Here is a 19998-nt window from a genome sequence, read left to right as displayed (position 1 = left end):
TTAAAATGGTTCTCTTGAACTAGATTGTATGTATGAAATTTTAGGATACAGCAAAGATGAGTTTGGCAACATCAAAACAGTTGAACCCAATGTTTGAATTAGAATGAATCTGCTGATTGTGCAATGTATAAATACCAAACGAGAACAAAGATCAGGTTTAAAAAGTAGTCTAGTGTTGTAAGCATCATAATGATGAATATTGTGTTTATTCAAGGATTGAAAATATCTACTAGTCAATCTCTACTAGGAAAACAGCAAATATCTAATCGTTTATTTCAAAGCAGTCAATACAAGTGTTCCATTTTGCGTGAATACAGCTTAAACTCCGCTCAGCGATTCAATTACTATTCATATACGCTCATTTAAAACCACATTTTATATTTAGCTAAAACTGAGTTTACAAGTTATACAGTTTATTATACATGGAAGCATTCAGAAACATCGAGCTGCCTGAAAATGTGACGCAAGAGCATATTCAACACGCCTGGCAGCACTTGGATGACCTTGCCAGAAATGACCCCAAGGTGTGTATCTTTTCAACTTGCAACATACAAGTCAATTAAAGCAAATTGAACTATATGCATTGCAATCAAGATTTTATGGATAGTCTATCTATGCCTTTACAGTCGATGCCATGAGCATTACATACCAAGTTTACAACATCTATGTATTCATGTAGGGATACCAAGAAAACTTTAAATCGATTCTCAATAACCACAAGAAAATGGAAGAATCCGCCAGGATTGTTGAGCCAGGAATTGCCGTTTTTGCTACTGGAACACTTGCTAATGGATCTAATGTGCATATATTAAACATTGGCAGATCTCGTGCTGTACCAGTAGAAACTGACCCCACCAATGTACCTGTCGTCATGTCCAATCCAAGAGTATATGTCAACATGAAAGGTAGCAAAGTAATATGCTTTAAACATGCATATTGTATTTACGATTCGTTCAAAAAGTTTAAATCTAACATTGCATGACTACAAATGGCGAGAAATAGGCAGCGTTTCAAATGTGTACGACGCAGTATTTAGTTATCAAGTAATTGATAAATGCAAAACAAACGAATCTTACCGTAAAGATGTCTTGAACCTTGCAGTTAGCTGTGTCAAGGAAACGTTCAACTTTGATTTGGACACCGCATGTAAGTTTGCCGTAGTCGATCGTATTACTTTTGGACCAAGATGGCATGAACAGATTCATTTCAATTCTTAAATCAAGTTTTGATTGTTGATTTGGTATTATATAGCATTTCAAATGAAACATGACACATACTTTGGACCGTATGGATGGAATGACAAAACTGGTAAACCAATAGAAACAAGCGACTCGAGTCAAAACCACGAAACTGATTTTTCAAAATTCAATGTTCTTTCAAGCCCCTCTGATTACCTAAAGCAAACTGTGGACAAAGATGTTTCAGAAGCAGCAGAGCATGTTTCTATTCCAGGAATATCCATGGGCTGCAACCCAGCATTCCAAAAAGTACCATTTATTACTACTGTAGAGCCGGCTGATCAACCAAAAAAGCAGGCATCTACTGCAAGATCTGATCAAACTTCTTTGACCAAACCCAAAGTATTGATTCAAGAGCTTACTGATGGAGTTGCTAATACCACTCTTGGTGCAGAACCAACACCATTAATTCAAGAAATTGTCAAACCAATCGTGTCTCGACCAAAGTGTGCTATTAAAGACGCGGATACTTTTTTGGATATTGTGATTCTGCTACCAGAGATAGTAAGTTGTATCATGTTACTACTGTTTGTATTGCCATATTTAACACTATATTTGGATCATTTATAGCGCTCATCTACGGACATTGTGTACGTTTTGCATGAACGAAAACTGATTTTGGATACCCGCTCTGATCAAAACTATGCTACGATTTACCACCTTGAACTGAATCTGCCAACTCAGATCCAGCCGCATACAGAAACCAGTAAATTTCATACAGTTCGCAGACAATTAGTGATTCGCGTTGAAAAGTGCTCAACTCTTATTTTCCAAGACAGTAGTAATGGAATACCGACTGACTTGAGCAATTGAAGATGCAGTATAAATAACAATGCTTTTACATGACATGGTTGATATGGTTGGAATAGACGGCATGTAAACCAGGATCTTTGATCCTGTTCAGTGTGTGACTATCAGATGCAACAGTCAGATGCAACAACCAGCAATCCAGTCTAAAGTATGTCAGAATAAAACTTTACAAGAAACTAGCATGATTCGAGTGTAACTTTGCATTCATTGAATTGTAGCCGAAACAATTCAAATCTAAAATATTTCCAACATTTATCAGGTAGCCATTGATATTCTATTCAAGGCAGTTGGAAACACCCTTTTATCAACAGTCGTTGCTACAAGTCATCAACCATGACTGGTAGTAACCATTCTCAGTCTCCAGCAGACAACTCAGATATGTCCGCTGGCAAGACAATGCGACAACGTGCAACTCATAAACCCAAGGCCAGAGCAAGAGGTCGTCGTTTGGCAGTTCCAGACGAGCCCACTTCTGGCGACGAGGATATGGACCAGAGCCAAGATCAGGAGTTGGGTCGTACTTCCGACTCTAATGATCGACTGGTCAGTGATGGCCAAAAGAAGGAAGAAAAGGCCTCGTTGGAAAGTGGGGATCTGGGTGCTGGTAAAACCAGGTCCAAGGCTATTGGCAAGGTCGATGAGGATCAAGACAAGGATGTGGACATGGATGATGATGATGATGATGACGACGACGATGATGACGATGAAGACGATGACGATGACGAAGAAGAGGTTTGTTCGTCTTTTTTGACTACTGCCTTGCTATCAGATCCGCTCTTCTGGCAAACATCACTTTGAATATGCTTTGAGCTTCTGATAGTATACATTGGCTCATGCTTCTTTATTACTAACTGTTTCTGCTATCGCTTGTTCTTCAAACATTAATGTTTTGATATTTTAAATCTGGGTCGCATCTTCATGCTTATTGTACAATGATGTTCATCTGGGGCATCATTCATGTTTGTTACTTTTGCGTTATCCTTGCTTTAGACTTTCTGTGCTATTTGTGGAAGAGCATATAGTCCAAAGGCCAACTGCATTGTTTTGTGCGACGGTGAAAGTATGTTGTATACCATTTAATACTTTAGATTCACAAGTTGCATCATGATTGGCAAACCTCTTTGATATCGATGTAATGATAATTCAAGACAGATATCTGGTTATTCATATTGCTATGCACTTGCTTCAGAATCAAGATTGAAAATTCATCGATCGTGCTGTAATTAGCTTGTGGTTTACTAATATACTGTATTTATTAAATTCTAGACTGCGACGTTCCTGTTCATCAAAGTATGTGGTTTTGATGTCATCAGTTTGTATATCTCACCTGGAATAGTAGTGATATCAAATTTGTTTGTAACTAATAATTCGAGTACTTTACACCATCTTCTCCAGAATGCTATGGCATAGACGTTGTTCCACCGGGTGATGAAAAGTGGTTCTGCCATCGGTACGAATATGTTGTTGATTTATCTCCAGTATTCTAAATCATAGCACATGAATGTCACTGGCTTTATCAGATTTGACTAGTAAATTAACAGATGGGTAACTGATTGTTTTTCGATAACTAGGTGTGCTGATGGTGTTCTTGTGGCGGACACTGTGAGTTGGATTTGAGTGATGATCATTCCAAATATTTGCTTATTAAATTTCAATGTTTTAGAGCATCATTTGCTGCTCAGATCTTGGCGGTGCTCTCAAGCGCACAAAGACTCTGAATCAATATGTTCATGTTGTTTGTGCCAAATGGAATGGATCGAATGGTGTTGAAAACGACGTCATTGATGTGGTGAATTGGCCACTGAATAGTCACGTAAGTCAATAATCGCTACTAGTATATATTGCCATTTAATTTTATGTGCATATCACACAACTAACCTTATCCTGATTCAATCTGACTAAAGACATGCTATATTTGCAACGAAAGCCATGGTCTCACACTACAATGCACATCTCCTTCATGTGAAAAGTAAGCCATACTCGTTGTTGATTGGTTCCAGCTGATCCTGTTCCGGTGATTGTTTACTAAAATTTTAATTTACTTGCTCAGATGGCTTCACGCAACGTGTGGTATCAAGGAAGATGTCTTGCAGCACCCAACACGCAACTTGACTAAATTCACTGTGCTCTGCTTTGATCACAAGAATCAAAAGTCATTGAAGAATGCTCCTTCTATTAAACGTCTAGCTCCACCCACATCTACCAAAGTAAAAAGAGCTACATTGAAGCGTCAACGAAATTCTAGCGGAAAAGATCTTAAATGGGAGGCTGATTCGGATATAGATATCAGTATAGAAATTGCAGATGATGAGGCTGATGGCTCTGCATCTGTTGTATCCAGCTCAGCCATGGCTGAAGACGAAGATGAGCCTGTAATGCAAACTGTTGGAAAGGACTCACCTTCTCGATCTATTCGAGTAGACACCCTATCCAAAGGTAAATTAAGGAAATCAACTGTACAACCAACCAGCAGTACTATTTTCCCCAAAAATAGTTCGGCTGATAAGTCAGCCACAGGATATCATTCTTCTACAGGTGCTATCCTTGCTCGAGTATCCAAAAAATCTGCACCTATATCACCTTCACAAGCCTCATCAGATGCTAGCACTGATTCTAAAAAACCAAGTATTGCCATCATACCTCGGAAATCAACGGACTCTATATTAGCCACTGGAAAGTTTAATAGCACACGCCCTCTACCTGCAAATCAGGCTGTCAAAATGTCTTCTGCTTACAAACCTTGGTTAAAAGATTCTGTATGTTTTGTTGGAAATACAAGCAATTTCGAGTTTTTAAACCCTAACAGTGTTTCATTTGTCAATAGCAACGTCCATTAGTATCATCAGTGGCAGGGCTTTTAAACTCTGTCAGTAATGATGATGCAAATTTTGATGCTAATTCTCGATCCACCACAGCCCAAACTCCTCGTTCTATCCAAGAAACGGCTTCACAATCTGGGTGTGTACTTTGTAATTTAGCTACTTATTTACACTTGGAGTTGCATTTCTGTTTATTTCTAATCAAAAAATGTATACTTTTTGGTATTAACACAACGTGCCACTTGTTTGTGGGATTTCTTTGTCAGATCTGCTTGGTCGTGGTTAATGGATAAGCTTGCCACAATTAAAACCACTGCTGCTGAAATCGAGAATATGCCGGTTGAGATTAAGCGTAAGTTGATGTCGAGTATTAAATATATCTGGCACCCCCTAATTTTGATTACACGCCTTTTAGCTGTATCAATGTCTAACATTCCAATACCAACTTGATTTTTACGGGATTTGAATCCATATTGAAATTCATTAGGCCTTTTTAGCAAGGAGGCGGTTGGTTCTGCTACATCAACTACAAGTAATTCTGCATTGGCTCTTGATACACTTTTGGAGAGTTCTTATAATGATTTTTCCAAAATTGCCGAGGAACGAATAAACGAAATCCGAGCACTCAAACAACAACTCTCAGTCGCCAACACAGAGATTCAAAAACTTCAACAAGAAAGCATTCGCATGAGAACGTTTGCGCAGCCGACCTTGCAAGCATCGCAGATGACCGAATCTTCAAATCAAAATTCAACTGGGGCTGCTGGAACATCTACTTCAAATAGCGTTAGCAACGTTATCATGCAAGCCCAGTATCAGGCCATGCAAGACAATCTTGAGGTGATATTTAGTTTTTTGAATCTTCCACAAATGCCTAACCCATCCAAAGGAGATATAGATGGGTATGTCAGTGCTTTGCGTGCGATCGTGGAACGAGCCAAACGAAGTGCCAATGTGATAGATACCGGTACCCCTAATGCAGGCACATTTCCCACTGGTTCACACAACACTAACCACAACATCAAAATGGATTCTTCTGGGGATTTTGAAACCAGTAACTCTATGTATGCACCAAATATGAAAAGGGTGGCTAACGATATGTGATTCGGTTTTCAATTAAACCGCTTGGTCAAATTAACTTTTTTCTTAACTTGATATTTAAATTTTTATTGGTTCAAAGATCATCTTATGAAAGTATCATTCAGTAATGTGCAACTAGTGTAGGAAATACGTGACAAATCGTTATTTTTAGTTTTACTCATCTTCAGCGGCAATCGCCATTGAATAATCGTCCATTGCGTCTGGCCATTTGGACTGAGACCCACGACTAGTTATCAAGCATTGAATAGATTCAAGTATAATCCAGTGTATTGTTAGTAACATGAGTATATGTCAGTTTGGGGCTTCGCAACTGGCTCCACTTTGCATGATAGTTTGATGTGTCAATTCAAACATGAAAACACGATATTACAATTCACTTACGCTTTTCCACGATGCATATAAGCTACACTATCCCTTGGTAATAACTCGACAACTTTTGTATACTCTTTTTCTGCCAGTACATATTTTCCTGTTGACAATTCTACGTAGTCAGTAATAATCACAGCAAGTATGCCCATGTACACAACACTATAATGAATTGACCATCACAGCAGTCGCACATACCAAGTGATTGGAACAAGTGGCCACGATTGAAATGCACGTGGGGAGAGTCGGGATCAATTTCTGCCGCCAAATCCAAATCATTCAGTGCACCGTCCGTATCTAACCAGTTTAAATATGTGTACAAAATCAGTTATGAAATCTTTTAGTAACTCAATAATATAGTCAACGATATACCTTTTAGCATTAGTTTGCAAATGCTACGGTTGAGCAAAGCTGCCTTGTCTTTGCTGTTGATTATTAATGCTTTGTTAAAATAAAAAATTGCTTGTTCCCATAGTTTTTGCTGTATATATAAATTGGCTGCATTAAAGTGTGCCAACCCGTAATTGGGATCTGCCAAAATAGCCGCTTTATAGCTTTGTAATGCAGAGGTATTGTCTTTCATGGCTTCAAATATCACACCTCTATTTGTGAGGAATTCGGGATTAGTTGGCGAAATTTCCTATTAGATTTACGCAAAACATCTGTTAGTTTAAAGATAGCTGATAAAAGTTCAAATAGTGATCCCATTGTAGCAGCCTCTGTTAATGCAATAGCTTGGCGTAATGTATCAGCTAGATCTACACATGATACTTACAATTGCTTTGGTGATATCTACCAAGGCTGCAAACGCGTTCTTCATGGTCAAATGCATAATGGATCGTCCTTCAAGAGCTGCAGTGCATTGTGGATCAATTTTAAGCGCAGTTGAAAAAAAGTTCCATGATTCTTGTGGTCTTCCTTCAGTTTGCATTGTATACGCAATGTTTACATATGCCTCTGCACAAAGTGGAAACATGTGTATCACTTTTGAATAATCTTGCCTGGAAATTTAAACAATCATAAGACATGTAGCATACATTGATTTAAATAAATCAAGATATGAAATGCAAAAAATCAATGTTTTGTCATTCAGCATTTACCTTGCTAATTTCAAATTATTCATTGACGCATGAACATTTCCACGGCCCAGCAACGCTTCGTACATGAATGGACTTAGCTCAAGTGCCTAGAGTATTTTGACAGTTAGTTATTGTAGATATATGGCTAGAGATACTGTCTGATTATATTTTATCAACCTTTGTAAATTCATCTATGCTTTCTTGATTTTGTGATACTTTGTGTAAACATAGTCCAAACAAACCACGCAGTTTTGCATCTTGTGGATAGTAGTTGCGTGCAGCATGTAGATCCTGCAATGCATTCTGATGGTCCCCCTTTTTCCAATATATCAAAGCTCGATTTCGATACGCATTCTAGAATGCCAGATTGCATTGATTTCAAGGTCGAATCAGTTGACAAATTCAGAGTAATATTTGTATACAGATTAAAATATACGCCAATCCAGGCACGCATAGGTGGTGGGTATGACGGCAAATCAAACTTTACTAACCGAATCATCTCGAAGCAATAATACAATACTATAATCTTTAATCGCATTGTCTAAATCATTTAAAAGCTGATACGTGATTGCTCTATTATAAAACGCAAAATGACTCGACTAAAAAAGTTTAAAAATGCATTGGTATAGAATTGTTTTTTGGCAATATTTAATACTGATAAAATGATTTACCTTGTCTATAATTGTTGCTCTTGTGAAATCAGCAATGGCTAGACCAAATTGATTGAGTTTGCATTTGCACGCACCACGGAGTAAATGCGATCTGATACTGGTTGGTTCAAGCTTCAAAGCCTCATTGCAATCCTCAATACCTCGTGTATACATTCCTGTATTAGAAAAACAGCATGAGTCGATGCATTTGGCAAATAATCCTTTAATGCAGCCCAATATTACCTTTAGAGTGGTGGAAAGATGCTCTGGTTAGATATGCCTCAAAAAACTTTTCGTCATACTGAATTGCAAGATCTAAATCATTCACACCCGTGTCATTTTTTTCATATAGTTTGCATAAACCGCGATGGTAATATGCCTTTGCATATGTGGGCATGTATGTAATGCACTTTGTAAATTCTGCTGATGCAGCAGACCAGTCTTGAAGATGCTCAAAACAAATTCCTCTTTGTAAAAATGTCTGTGGATCGTTTTGACTATAGTCCAAAGCACTGGTAAGATCTCGCAAAGCACCTATATTTAATCAGCAATTTCAACATTATTTAAAAATGACAGTAAAGATTAAAAAGCTGAAAGGAGTACCTTTAAAATCTCCACATTGAATTCGTGCCTTGGCAATCAATAACAATAAGGCTGGATCATCAACCATCTGTGTCTTTTTTTTCTCATCAAACTCGTCAATAACTTGCTTGTATTTGCGCTGAAAACACAATACCAGTGCTCTCTAAACAGTTGCAATCAACCAAACACACATTAAACATGTTGAAATTAGAACCAATACTAAATATTGTAATTCCAATCAGCGTATAGTTTAAAATACATTGCACCTGGATAAATGTTTGTGCAATATTCGAGTTGAGATCAAACGCGGCATGAAAATCAGTAGTTGCTTCCGCCATAAGTCTATACCAGTTAAAAGCGTCAAAATAGGAGTCAATTTAATAATATTGTCTATTTTGTTAAAATAAAGTTTACCCTTGTTTAAGAAGAAGACGGCCACGATATAAAAATAGTAGATAATTGCTTGGACACAAGTGAATTGCTCGGCTATAATCCTGTATGGCTTTACTTATATAACTGATGGATGGATTATCACGATTTCCAAGCCGACTCAATCGGGGTTTCCCTAAAATCTGTCGGTTTGGAAGCTCTGGAAGTGCCTCTGCTTGTAACAGCTGATACAGTTCTCCGCGACAGAGATAGGTTTGAAGATTGATCGGGTCTGTAAATAGAATGCGTAAACAATTTAGAAAAATGGTACGATTGCTGATGATCAAAGTATATTTAATACAGGATTTAAACGTACCATTTGCAATGGACTTGCTAAACGAGTACAGAGCTTTTCTATATTCAGCATAGTGTCTCATATGCAAAATGCCGAGATTGAGATATGCCTTGGATTTGGTTGAATCCAAATCAATTACCGAGGTGTAATCTGAAATAGAAAGATCGTACTTTCCGATTGTCTGATATACTTTTGCTCGTTGATAGAATGCATCATTGTTTGCACTCGAATCGTCTAGCAAAATGGACACACTTAGATCTTGGATTGCACGTGTTGGATTACGACTACGTAGCAGGCAACCACGATGGAAAAAGTACTGCGCTCGAGTTGGATTTATTCTGATTGCTGTAGACAAATCCTATATATACATGCAAGAATTAAAATTGCACATTACATTTTCAGTCAAACTCGGACATGCACTAGCTATTGTGTATTACTGCATATTCTAGTACAATTACATAATAAAAACTGGCTTACATCTAGTGCTTCATCATATCTGGCTACTGCAGCATTAGCACGTCCACGATACATATACGCTTGTGAGTTTTCGGGATTAAGACCAATCAGTTTTGTGAAAGCTTGAATAGAATCCTCCCAAAGCTGTTTTTGAAAACTGTAAATGGCAAGATTGTAAATTGCATGGGAATTTGACGGGTCTAATGTTCGAACCATACGAAAATCTTCATTTGCGTACACCATTTCGTTTTCAGCTTCAAACAAGCAAGCTCGATTATAATATCCATCAGGATCATCAGGTTTTAGGCGAATAACTGCAGAATAGTTGACGATAGCTGGCTTGATCATACCGAGAGCTTGATAAATACGTGCTTTGGTTTGAAATGCTCCATAATGCATTTTGTTATTGTCTGTAATAATATCAAGATCACACAGAGCCTTTTCAACATCGTTGATGCGTAAAAATAGCTGATGCCTATGCCAATATGCATCAGAATTGAACTGGTCTACACTCGGTTGCATGCAACTATAAAGTTAGTTTCCATTTGATACTTGGATACGTGTAAAATAAGTGACTAAAAGCATGTTACCATATTGAATAGCTTTGTCCAAATCATCCATGGCTGTGGTAAATCGCCCAAGTCGAGCTAAAAGAGTTGCTCGTTTTCTATAAAATGTTGGAACTGGAACAGTAGATTGGAGAATAATCTTATCTAGTCGCTCAACATCTGACAAAATGTCCTCAATACTTTGACTTGAAGGCAAACCGCCATCAGCATTGACAATAGGCATTCCAGTGGCATCTAATGGTGGACCTGGATCATCAAAGGTTGGGTAACGGGAGCGTTCAATTGCATTTAGCCCGGAAAGCCGGCGCTCAGGATCGTGCACCACCTGATATACAGACTGGCCAAGTCCTCGAACAAATCCATTTATTTGAAGAGCCTGCTGCAGTAATTTTCGGTTTGCCAATGTTGCTGAATCAACTTCATCATTATTTTCACTGACCATATTGGACTTGGGCTCGGATTTTACGGAATCCGCGTATTGTTTGCTGCTTACAGATGGCTTACGTTGCTCGGTATGTGAAGGAATTAACGAAACACCAATTACAGGTCGAGTACCCATACCATCATTTTCTACCCGATTCAGTCCAAGTCCTGATGCTTTTTTTACTTGCATGTTGTAATATGCACTTGGGTCAGCGGTATCTGAAACAAATGCTTGACGACTATGCTGTTTTTTCAGCACCTCACTTGACAGTCCAGTTTGTTGTGTAGATAAAGATCGCGCATGAGCAGAAGCTGATCGTGATGAGTAGGAAACCTCGTTGACTTTTGCAGTCTGACTTTCAATCAATTTTATAGCAGCACATGAAGAGTATCGTTTTGTATTGCTAGATCCTGCTCGAGATGCAAATAAAACCATTGACTTTTTAAATCCTTTTTTAATTGAAACTCTTGGTCGCGAAAGCTCGTGTGATTCAGCCGGCTTGATTTGTACACGCTTTTGTTTCAGGTCCACTGTATCTTTGTTTTCGTCATCTTCGGACTTTTCTGAAAGTATTTCCATGTCAGAGTCGTCAAAATCAACCTGATTCAACGCTAATGATTTGATTTGCTCATCTTGGTCACTCTCGAAATCTGTTTTTTGTTGCTCTGATATATTGTCCGTTGATGAATTTTTGTGCAAGTCTGATGGTATGTTAATACTTTCACTCTTGCAATCTAACGCTACTGATACGTCTTGAGGCATAATCTGATCTGTTGGCTTTTCAAATACTTTTTGAGAAATTCGAGCAGAATGTAATTGTGCATCATTGTTTGACTGCGCGAGTGAAATACTATTAGATAAGAATTGCTCATTGATCTTATGGGTAGAGTCTTGAATGCTATTTTGTATTTCAACTTTGGCTGGTGGGATATCAAATGGAGTTGGAATAACAAGTTGGTCTGTTGAAATCCAAGCACTTGTGGCTTGAGTCGTAAGTGTGTCAGTAGCCATATCAACACTCACATTCAATTTCTGATTATACATTTCAGGCTCCCTTTTATATTCTTCAATATTCAACCCCAAATCGTCATTTGGAGTATCGGGAGTATTTAAATCGTTTGATACCAAGGAAACTGGGTTTACAGAAAAAACTGCACTAGTCCGTTTGTTTGACAGAATTGCTTCAAGATCGTGTGTGCTCAAAGTATTGGGCTTTGATATGCTTTCTTTTGTTTTTGGAAGCAATGCGTTCCGTGGTGCTACCACTTTGGCTTTATGGTATGGGTGAAGTCCAAACGCAGGAATTGAAAGTGCAGAGTTGATGGGAACAGGGCTTGCACCAATAATAGCTGATCCGCGGCCAAGAGTTCCCATTTCCAGATACATTCGTGATCCATCAATCTTAAGACTAAACGGTTCTTTGCTACTTGGCTCACTACTTGGTTGGTCTTTTTGCATAAAATCTTGTTTGATAGCCTCGGTATTCACCAAATCAAATGCACAACTATCATTTTTTTGAAAAGCATATGCATTTTTAGTATTGCTAAATATAGAATGATTTAAATTAGTAATTTGACAGAGTATAAGCCAAGATTTTGCAAGTCAAAATCACCCAACCTTGATTCTTCTAAACGATTGCTTTTGGACATATGTGCATTTATGCGGTGATGTTTACCATTTAAGATATCTCCTTTAGCTTCATCTTTTGAAGGTAATTTATGATCAAGCCCTGCATTATTTACTGGAAAATATGGTCGATAGTCTTTAAGGTGGGGCTCAGGAGTTGCATATTCTGCGAATGGAAACGTGTATTTCAATGGAAGCTTTGGCTCAATTTCACACTTGCTTTTGTTTTCAGAAATGAGTTTTAAGCTTTTGACAATCATGCCATCCTGCCAATCAGTGATTTCTTCTTCATGTTGAAACATCAACGAGTTGGGTGACATCAAGTCATGATTGTTGGCATTAGGTGAGAAAGTTTCAAACTCTCTACTATCGGCAGTATCGGACATGGTTTCCACGGTCATGTACGATTGATATTGAGAGCTAGTATCTGTGCCAGGGCGATACGCTTTTATATCAGCAGTAGATTTTCCTGAAGTGGTGCTCTCTGTATTTGGTGTCAACTTTCGGGGAGTTTCGCCCACAGTACTGTCGAGACTAAACAGCGCCGTTTTAGGCGATGGCTTTGGCGAGGCAGAGTGCTTCATCAAAGGAAGTGCTGACTTCCAATAACCTCGACACAAAACCGCGGGTTCATTTGGTATAGAGTCAGAATGCTGGATAGGTGCAAGTGAAGATCTGGCACTAGGCTGACGCTTAGCATCTGCATTCAAAAAGTTTACTTTTTTGGCGCTTTCGCAAAGTGGCTCGGGAATGATAGAAAGTTTAGGCCGACTACTTTTTACTAATGTTTCCGATTCCAATAAAGGTGCGCTGGCTTGTTCTAATATGCTTAGATTCAAAGTCTCAAATTCAGTGGTTGATCCCGTTGTTTTCGGTTCCAAGAGTGCCGAGCTGATTCGATAACTAACTTCGATTGGCTCCATATTTAATTCTAGATTGGGTTTTAAATCAGATTTAGTTACTGAGGATGTTGGTTCAATGATGATGGTTTCAACTGGAAAACCCTCGGCCTGACAAGTCGGCAGCGATGGCGCCGTCAATATGGAGGCATTGGGTTCATGACTTTTGATTTCCATTGGTGTCAATGGAATTACTGAAGGAACGTCTTCTCCGCGCAGTTTACGAATACGATTCTCTAAAATTGAGGCATACCGATTGCCAATCTGGTCCACATCATCTATATTGCTAAATTCAAACGAATCTGGTTCTTGCAAGGCAGCAGACTTATTTTTTTGATTTTCCGAGTCATCATCTGAATCATATGCCTCATTGTCAGGTACAATCACAGGAGAAAGACAGACGAGTCCATTCCGTTGATGAGTAAATGTGCTCTCTAGCATCTGCTGATTAGTCTTTGAAGTCTGAAATTCGTCTAAACTTTCATCCACTTCAAGGATAAAATCATCTATTGCATTGTATTCGTTATCAGGAGCTATGGGCATGCTAAATTCATCCACAGCAGATTCGTTTGTCTGATTTTCCGGCAACGTCTTGACACGTTGACCAATCAGCACAACATTTAAAAAAGCTTCATTCTGCTGCTGCTTTCTTTCAGTGGTAGCCAAATCTATCGGTAGTCTTCCAGTAGATGCTTTTCCAAACTTGTTTTGTTGAGGTTGTATATGACGAATAGCGTGTGTTTGCAAGGTGGATTTACGGGTGTTTAAAGAATCGTATAGCGTTGCATTATTAAAAGACTCGTTATCTCCTTGAGTCACATTAAGCTTCAGAAAAGGGTTTGTTTTGAATCCATGACTTTCATCAGATTCTTGTTTTGAGGACGCAGTTTTTTCAATCTTTTTAAAGCTGTTGCTTTGTTTGGGTTCTACAGAGTGGATTGGAGATGTGTTTAATGTGGATCGACGTAGTAGCTGACGGTAAGTTGGCTGTATAGCTTTTTTTGTGTCAACTTCCTGATTAAAATGGCTGGATTTTGGCAGTTCATTTAATTGAGAGAAATGGTACTGTTTTCTACAAAAGCATCAAATCGGGTATAGATGACAGTGCGTTTAAATATTGCAGATCAAACATAGTAGAGTACGCCTTGAATACTTGAAGCAATAAAACTTACAGAGAATCATTTGTTCTAGAGTCTTTGGTTATAAAGTTGCTGTAATCAGTATCATGAGCATTTAGATGAGAGTCCAATGACAATACTGGTGGTTGAGTGGTTTCCGTTTTAAAAGTGTGTTTATAGCCAAACTTTTGAGTATTTGAGGGTTGTACTGGTAGTTTGAATCCCAGTTTGTCATTCAAGTCTTTTGCAATAGCATTAATATCACTTGTAGTTAAGATGCGATATAGTTAGATTCAATAGTGAATGCAGTTCATGCTTGCTTCTGATGATTAAAACATGCAATATTACCGTGTCGTTCTATGCGACGGAGCCATTTTCAACAACAAGAGTTTTTGTTAGCAAGTTTGAGTTTGATTTCTCGTGTAATATAATTGAATGCAAGCGAGTTTCCTAAACTTGACAGTTTGTCGAGTGCGACCGCATTCAAGACGCGTTGCTGGAATTCGGTTGGAATTCAACTTTGTCAGCAAGTCTGAATCTGCTCTTCTATTGTCGTACCGATTCATACATTCATCTATTCTACAACACTCGGATTAAAATGGCTGCAGTTTGCCCACACATCGAAGAATCTCGCTTACCTATTGCATCTGCCTCGTCAAAGGTGTACAAGGATGAATGTCTGTTGTGTTTTGACTCTCAAGTGAGTTTGGTTCTATATTGATTCTTGTTCAACTCAACTACGGATTATCATGAAGATCAAATATTCATTCATCTGTGATGCAGGATATGCCAAACGGAATCAATGTGTGCATGACTTGCTTTAATGGCGGTTGCAGCAACAATCATGGCGACCGCAGTCATGCTGACCTGCACTATCGTAAAGCCAGCCATGCTCTTGTTCTCAATGTTAAACGTATTAAAAAAGCAGCAAGCAGAGTGAGTATTCAATCGTTTGTGTAATCACTTTATTGCACATGTTGTATGTTTTCAACTATACCAACCACTTGGATTAGTATTTTGCAAATCACTGATGCAATCTGGGTTTATTGTCAAGGATTCTGATACTCAACCACAAAAAATCACCAAGCTGGCCATTCAGGAAGAGGACGACTCACTTAAATATGATTTGGTTACTAAAGTCATTTGCCTTGCTTGTGGAAATCTTGAAATTGATTCTGCCTTGCCTAAAATTAAAACAAGTGTTGATGGTATTCTTCAAGCCGTATCTGCCAAGAAACAGTCCGAGATCCAATCATGGCAGGAAGAAACCCTTCGTCCATGCAGTCATACCAAAGATCTGGTGCAAACTCAACCTCGAAAGCTTGAAGGAAAAGGTTTGGTTTGTTTAGCATTCGAGTTGTTTGAACTTTGATATGTTTAGCATTTCAATAATATTTGTATATATTATCAATTGTACATTGATGCAATCTGCCGTTCAAATGACATCAACTTATTTGTGTGTGCTGGAATCTAACATGCTTTTTAATAGCATTCGCTCATTGCCAAAATTGTGACCTTCAAGAAAATCTTTGGCTTTGTCTTTCATGTGGCAACATTGGCTGTGGTCGTGCCCAATATGGTGGGCTGGGTGGTAATGGACATGCTCTTTCTCACTTTGATGCTGAAAATCATCCCATCGCAGTTAAACTCGGTACAATTACTCCCGAAGGAACAGCTGGTAAAACAGAATGCCTTTTCAAAAAAACATATTGCATTAGCCTATATGAAAGTGATGCATCGAGTTACGATTTTTAATTTTAATTTTACTGAAATCATGTAACCATAAATTTGCAATTGAAAAACATGATTGATTTAGATTTGTTTTGCTATGCTCATGCCAATGAGGTGATTAATTCAAATCTCAGTGCACATCTTTCAACATTTGGTATCAATTTGATGTCCCAGCAAAAAACTGAAAAAAGCATTGCCGAGCTTGTAAGTGAATTATTTTTTGGTTTGCTGACTAAACCTTGAAAGGTGGTTTCAATGATCAATACTTTACATTTATTTTCTAAATCGAGCGTTTTTGTTGATGAATTTGACTATAAATAGCAACTGGAGCAGAATCTCAAGTTTGATTTTAGTATGACTACAGAAGACGGCAAAATATTTACACCCATGTTTGGCCCCGGCTTTACTGGTCTTAAAAATCTTGGAAACAGGTGATTACATTTTAAACTCTCGCTTATGTTGTTAATAAGTGTATGCGGTGGTTTTAGATTATTGTGATACGCATCTACTAAGTCATCTGTTGGATTTATGGTAAAGTTGCTATATGGCATCAGTACTTCAAGTGCTATTTGCTCTTGATCCATTCAAGACCCGTTATAATGACTCTTTTGAATCGCACACATCTCAGTGTCATGAATTGTCTGCAAAATGCTTTCATTGTCAGATGGGCAAGATTGCAGACGGACTCATGAGTGGACGATACAGTATCCCTATCATTGGTGATGATGGTGAAGAACGTGGACAAGAAGGCATTGCTCCTTTAATGTTCAAAACTCTTATTGGACACGGTCATCATGAGTTTTCGACAATGCGCCAGCAAGACGCACAGGAATTTTTGCAATACCTACTGACCACCGTCGAACAAAAGGAGCGTTCCAGTGGAAATGATCCATCTCAGGCATTTCGGTTTAAGCTAGAGCAGCGACTACAATGTCTTGAATGTACTGGGGTTCGATACAAAACTGATCCTGCGTCCTCGATTATGCTATCCGTTCCTGCTCGTGTTTGTGGCGAAGAAGATGGGAAAAAACAATACGAATCAGTATCGCTTGACGAATGTTTGCATCAATACTTTGAAGCAGATATGAGGCAGTATGAGTGCCCTTGTGACAAAACCACGACTACTGCCACATTGTATGTATTGTTGAGCATGCACAAGTATATTTTTTGTAAATGTATTCTACAAAGTTAATTAACCATTAATATGTTTACTAGTGTACAACGTTTTCATTCTTATCCAAGCGTCCTTTCGTGTGCTGTATCGAGATTTGTTCCTGGAGACAGCTGGGTTATGGAGAAACTTAGTAAGCAGATGCATAGATATGCTATCTTGTCAATCAGATGCTTTTTGATGGTTCAGTTTAGAACTGAAATTTAATTGATAACCCATTAGTCATTGGTTTGCTATTTATCAACACTAATATATTTTGGCTTGAAATATGTAGATGTCGAACTCAAAGTTTCAGAGCAGATTGATCTCAGCCAATATAGAGCATGTGGAAAACTACCCAATGAAACATTGTTGCCTGAAGGTGTGTGCTATTTTCACTTGTGCTGTAAATAAATAATTCAATTGATTTGTGAAACTAATTTTTAACATTGGATTTATAAACTGTATAGAACCCAAGACAGGATCTGCTGAGATTCAAATTGATGCGGTTGCACTTGAGCAACTCATGTCTATGGGATTCCCAGAAAACAGATGCAAGCGATCTTTAATCAAAACGGGAAACACTGGACCAGATGCAGCAATGAATTGGTTGATGGAGCACATGGATGATCCAGGTAAAGTTTGGCAATTAATACAGATAGCGTACACTACGGCCACTGGTTCTTCTAAGCCTACTATTGATGGCTTTAAAAGCTAAACGTTTTTTACATGTGACTATTTTACAGATATCGACGATCCTATTACATCTGTAGGCGAAACACCTTCTGCTTGTACTGCTACAGAGGCCGACATATCTCAGTTGATGGACATGGGATTTTCCCTGATTCAAGCCAAAACCGCTTTGGGAAAAACTGTAATTTACTCTTTTCAGTATATATCCTGCTTATTCCGATTGTATTGGCTTTTTTTGATGCGTTTATTTGTAGGCAAACAATTTGGACCGCGCAGTGGATTGGCTTTTTAGCCATTCTGGAAGTGATATGCCTATGGATGATGAGCCCATCATAACCAGTAATTCAACCTCTGCAGATGACACAATTGATCAAGGATTGGCCAAATACAACTTGTTTGCCATTATTTCACACCGAGGCACCTCTGCTCACTGTGGACATTATGTAGCATTTATCAAGCACGGATCACAATGGGTTATGTATAATGATAGCAAGGTAGTCAAGGTGCCAGATATGTCGAATTATATCGGACAAGGATACATTTACCTTTATAAGCGAGAGTAAAAACTGTATTCAAAGGCAAAGGATCACCAAGTGGCAGTACTCCTTTACATCAATGAATGAAAGTGATCAACTGATTTTAGTAAAATGAACCAACCTTTATCTACCCTTTTACTTGTGGCATCCGTTACCAACCAAACAGTACAACCCATTATCAAACCCAGCAAGTCGGCAAAATGTGGCATATTTCCATCTTACACTATCCTTGAATTTATTGAATTATGTTGAGAAGATTGTTGCTGAAATAATTTAATCAATTGCGCAAAATGTCCTAATCGAGTTTTAAGATTTGGTGATAAATCTGAAGAAATAGTAAAACTAAATACAATTGAACAATATTCAGACAGCAGTTCAAATGTAAGATGCCTGATCATTACACAAAGGTGGCCAACTCTTTCAACAAAAGCACTCACCTTTCAAGCTTATCTTGGGCAGATGGAGAAAACTCCAAAAATGTGCCAGCAGTATGAACAACCATTCTTGCGCCATCACAAAACAACACAACAAAGGAAGTGGCAGAAGCAGAAGAGTGATCTGTGTGTTCGTTGACTCGATGATGCAAGTCACTGGACTTGATTTGTTTAAAACACCATCCGATGTTATCCAAAAATACCAAGGGCGATGGAGTTGTGCCATATGTCCCAGCGGCACTGGAGCTACTACCATACATATTTTCTTGTGTTGATTCAGATTTGGATAACGCAGCAGTCAAGGGGTGTGGACGAGAAGACGATATTCCTGAATCACTGGCTGATGACAAAACACGGTGGGAAGATCTGGCTTTGGTTGCTGCAGTATTGAATAGACCACAAAGATAAAATGTTAAAAGCTATATAATTCTATAGACCAAAAAATACAGCAAATTAGAGAGATTTAAACACACCATTGCAATATGTTAAAGGCTGCACCAAAGTCTGCTGAGTGGAAATAGAAGGGCAGGTTTCAGTTTGTGTAGTGCAGTCTATTTCAGAAGCTTTGAAAGAAGAGTGTTGAAGTTGGGCTACTTGATTTCTATGTGGAGCAAAGCTGTCCAAACCAGTTTCACCGAGTCCATGCTTTGAATTTTGGTTTACGCTTCTACCAGGAGTGGAGTAGGCAAACGCCGATTGCGACGATGGATGTATGGAATGTGAGGTTGGGTTGGTATAACTGTTGCTAGGTGAGTCTGGACATGACAATGAAGATGAAACATGTTTGGTATGCGATGATTTGAGGATAATCGGAAATCGAGTGTGCTTGTCAAATTTTCCAGAACGATCGATATCTAAGCATTGTCGCAAGCACTCTTGTGCATGCTTAAATATAGATTGAAGATCTGACGGTAAAGAAATGTCGTCAGGCCTAGAAAGATCTACTTTCTGTACAAAATAATCATGTGGTGTTTTTGAAGTCGAGGCAAGGAC

At 38.4% G+C, this 19998-nt stretch overlaps 4 protein-coding genes across 4 annotated transcripts; 3 read left to right on the top strand and 1 right to left on the bottom strand.

The window, feature by feature from the left end:
• Nucleotides 1-422: 422 nt before the first annotated feature.
• On the top strand, nucleotides 423-2051 carry BATDEDRAFT_87088 (uncharacterized protein; the record flags this gene model as incomplete). Its single annotated transcript, XM_006677603.1, has 5 exons — nucleotides 423-524; nucleotides 680-905; nucleotides 1003-1146; nucleotides 1252-1742; nucleotides 1809-2051. The coding sequence occupies 5 exons, from the start codon at nucleotides 423-425 to the stop codon at nucleotides 2049-2051; spliced, it is 1206 nt and encodes a 401-aa protein (XP_006677666.1).
• A 273-nt stretch (nucleotides 2052-2324) lies between these two features.
• BATDEDRAFT_86963 (uncharacterized protein) lies at nucleotides 2325-6011 on the top strand. Its single transcript, XM_006677602.1, has 11 exons — nucleotides 2325-2780; nucleotides 3039-3108; nucleotides 3315-3338; nucleotides 3444-3498; nucleotides 3620-3650; nucleotides 3712-3861; nucleotides 3953-4017; nucleotides 4099-4804; nucleotides 4873-5006; nucleotides 5134-5219; nucleotides 5355-6011. Exons 1-11 carry the CDS (start codon nucleotides 2382-2384, stop codon nucleotides 5969-5971), a joined length of 2337 nt encoding a protein of 778 aa, XP_006677665.1. The 5' UTR covers nucleotides 2325-2381; the 3' UTR covers nucleotides 5972-6011.
• Nucleotides 6006-14835, bottom strand: BATDEDRAFT_86962 (uncharacterized protein; the record flags this gene model as incomplete). The annotated part of the gene is made up of 18 exons (XM_006677508.1): nucleotides 6006-6194; nucleotides 6350-6437; nucleotides 6533-6631; nucleotides 6707-6974; nucleotides 7110-7335; nucleotides 7435-7520; nucleotides 7591-7728; nucleotides 8085-8239; nucleotides 8307-8597; nucleotides 8667-8808; nucleotides 8912-8987; nucleotides 9060-9306; nucleotides 9391-9727; nucleotides 9847-10331; nucleotides 10416-12361; nucleotides 12436-14415; nucleotides 14516-14725; nucleotides 14810-14835. The coding sequence occupies 18 exons, from the start codon at nucleotides 14833-14835 to the stop codon at nucleotides 6122-6124; spliced, it is 6873 nt and encodes a 2290-aa protein (XP_006677571.1). The 3' UTR covers nucleotides 6006-6121.
• A 167-nt stretch (nucleotides 14836-15002) lies between these two features.
• On the top strand, nucleotides 15003-18708 carry BATDEDRAFT_16102 (ubiquitin-specific protease UBP14). Its single transcript, XM_006677122.1, has 12 exons — nucleotides 15003-15161; nucleotides 15245-15397; nucleotides 15516-15795; nucleotides 15951-16139; nucleotides 16278-16396; nucleotides 16514-16623; nucleotides 16730-17326; nucleotides 17408-17496; nucleotides 17638-17724; nucleotides 17813-17977; nucleotides 18089-18216; nucleotides 18290-18708. The coding sequence occupies exons 1-12, from the start codon at nucleotides 15060-15062 to the stop codon at nucleotides 18596-18598; spliced, it is 2328 nt and encodes a 775-aa protein (XP_006677185.1). The 5' UTR covers nucleotides 15003-15059; the 3' UTR covers nucleotides 18599-18708.
• Nucleotides 18709-19998: the final 1290 nt, after the last annotated feature.

The sequence above is a fragment of the Batrachochytrium dendrobatidis genome (assembly GCF_000203795.2).
Source record: "Batrachochytrium dendrobatidis JAM81 unplaced genomic scaffold BATDEscaffold_3, whole genome shotgun sequence".
In the NCBI taxonomy this organism is placed as follows: domain Eukaryota; kingdom Fungi; phylum Chytridiomycota; class Chytridiomycetes; order Rhizophydiales; genus Batrachochytrium; species Batrachochytrium dendrobatidis.
The sequence above is the reverse complement of the archived record's forward strand: the minus strand, read 5'-3'. Positions and strand labels throughout refer to the sequence as shown.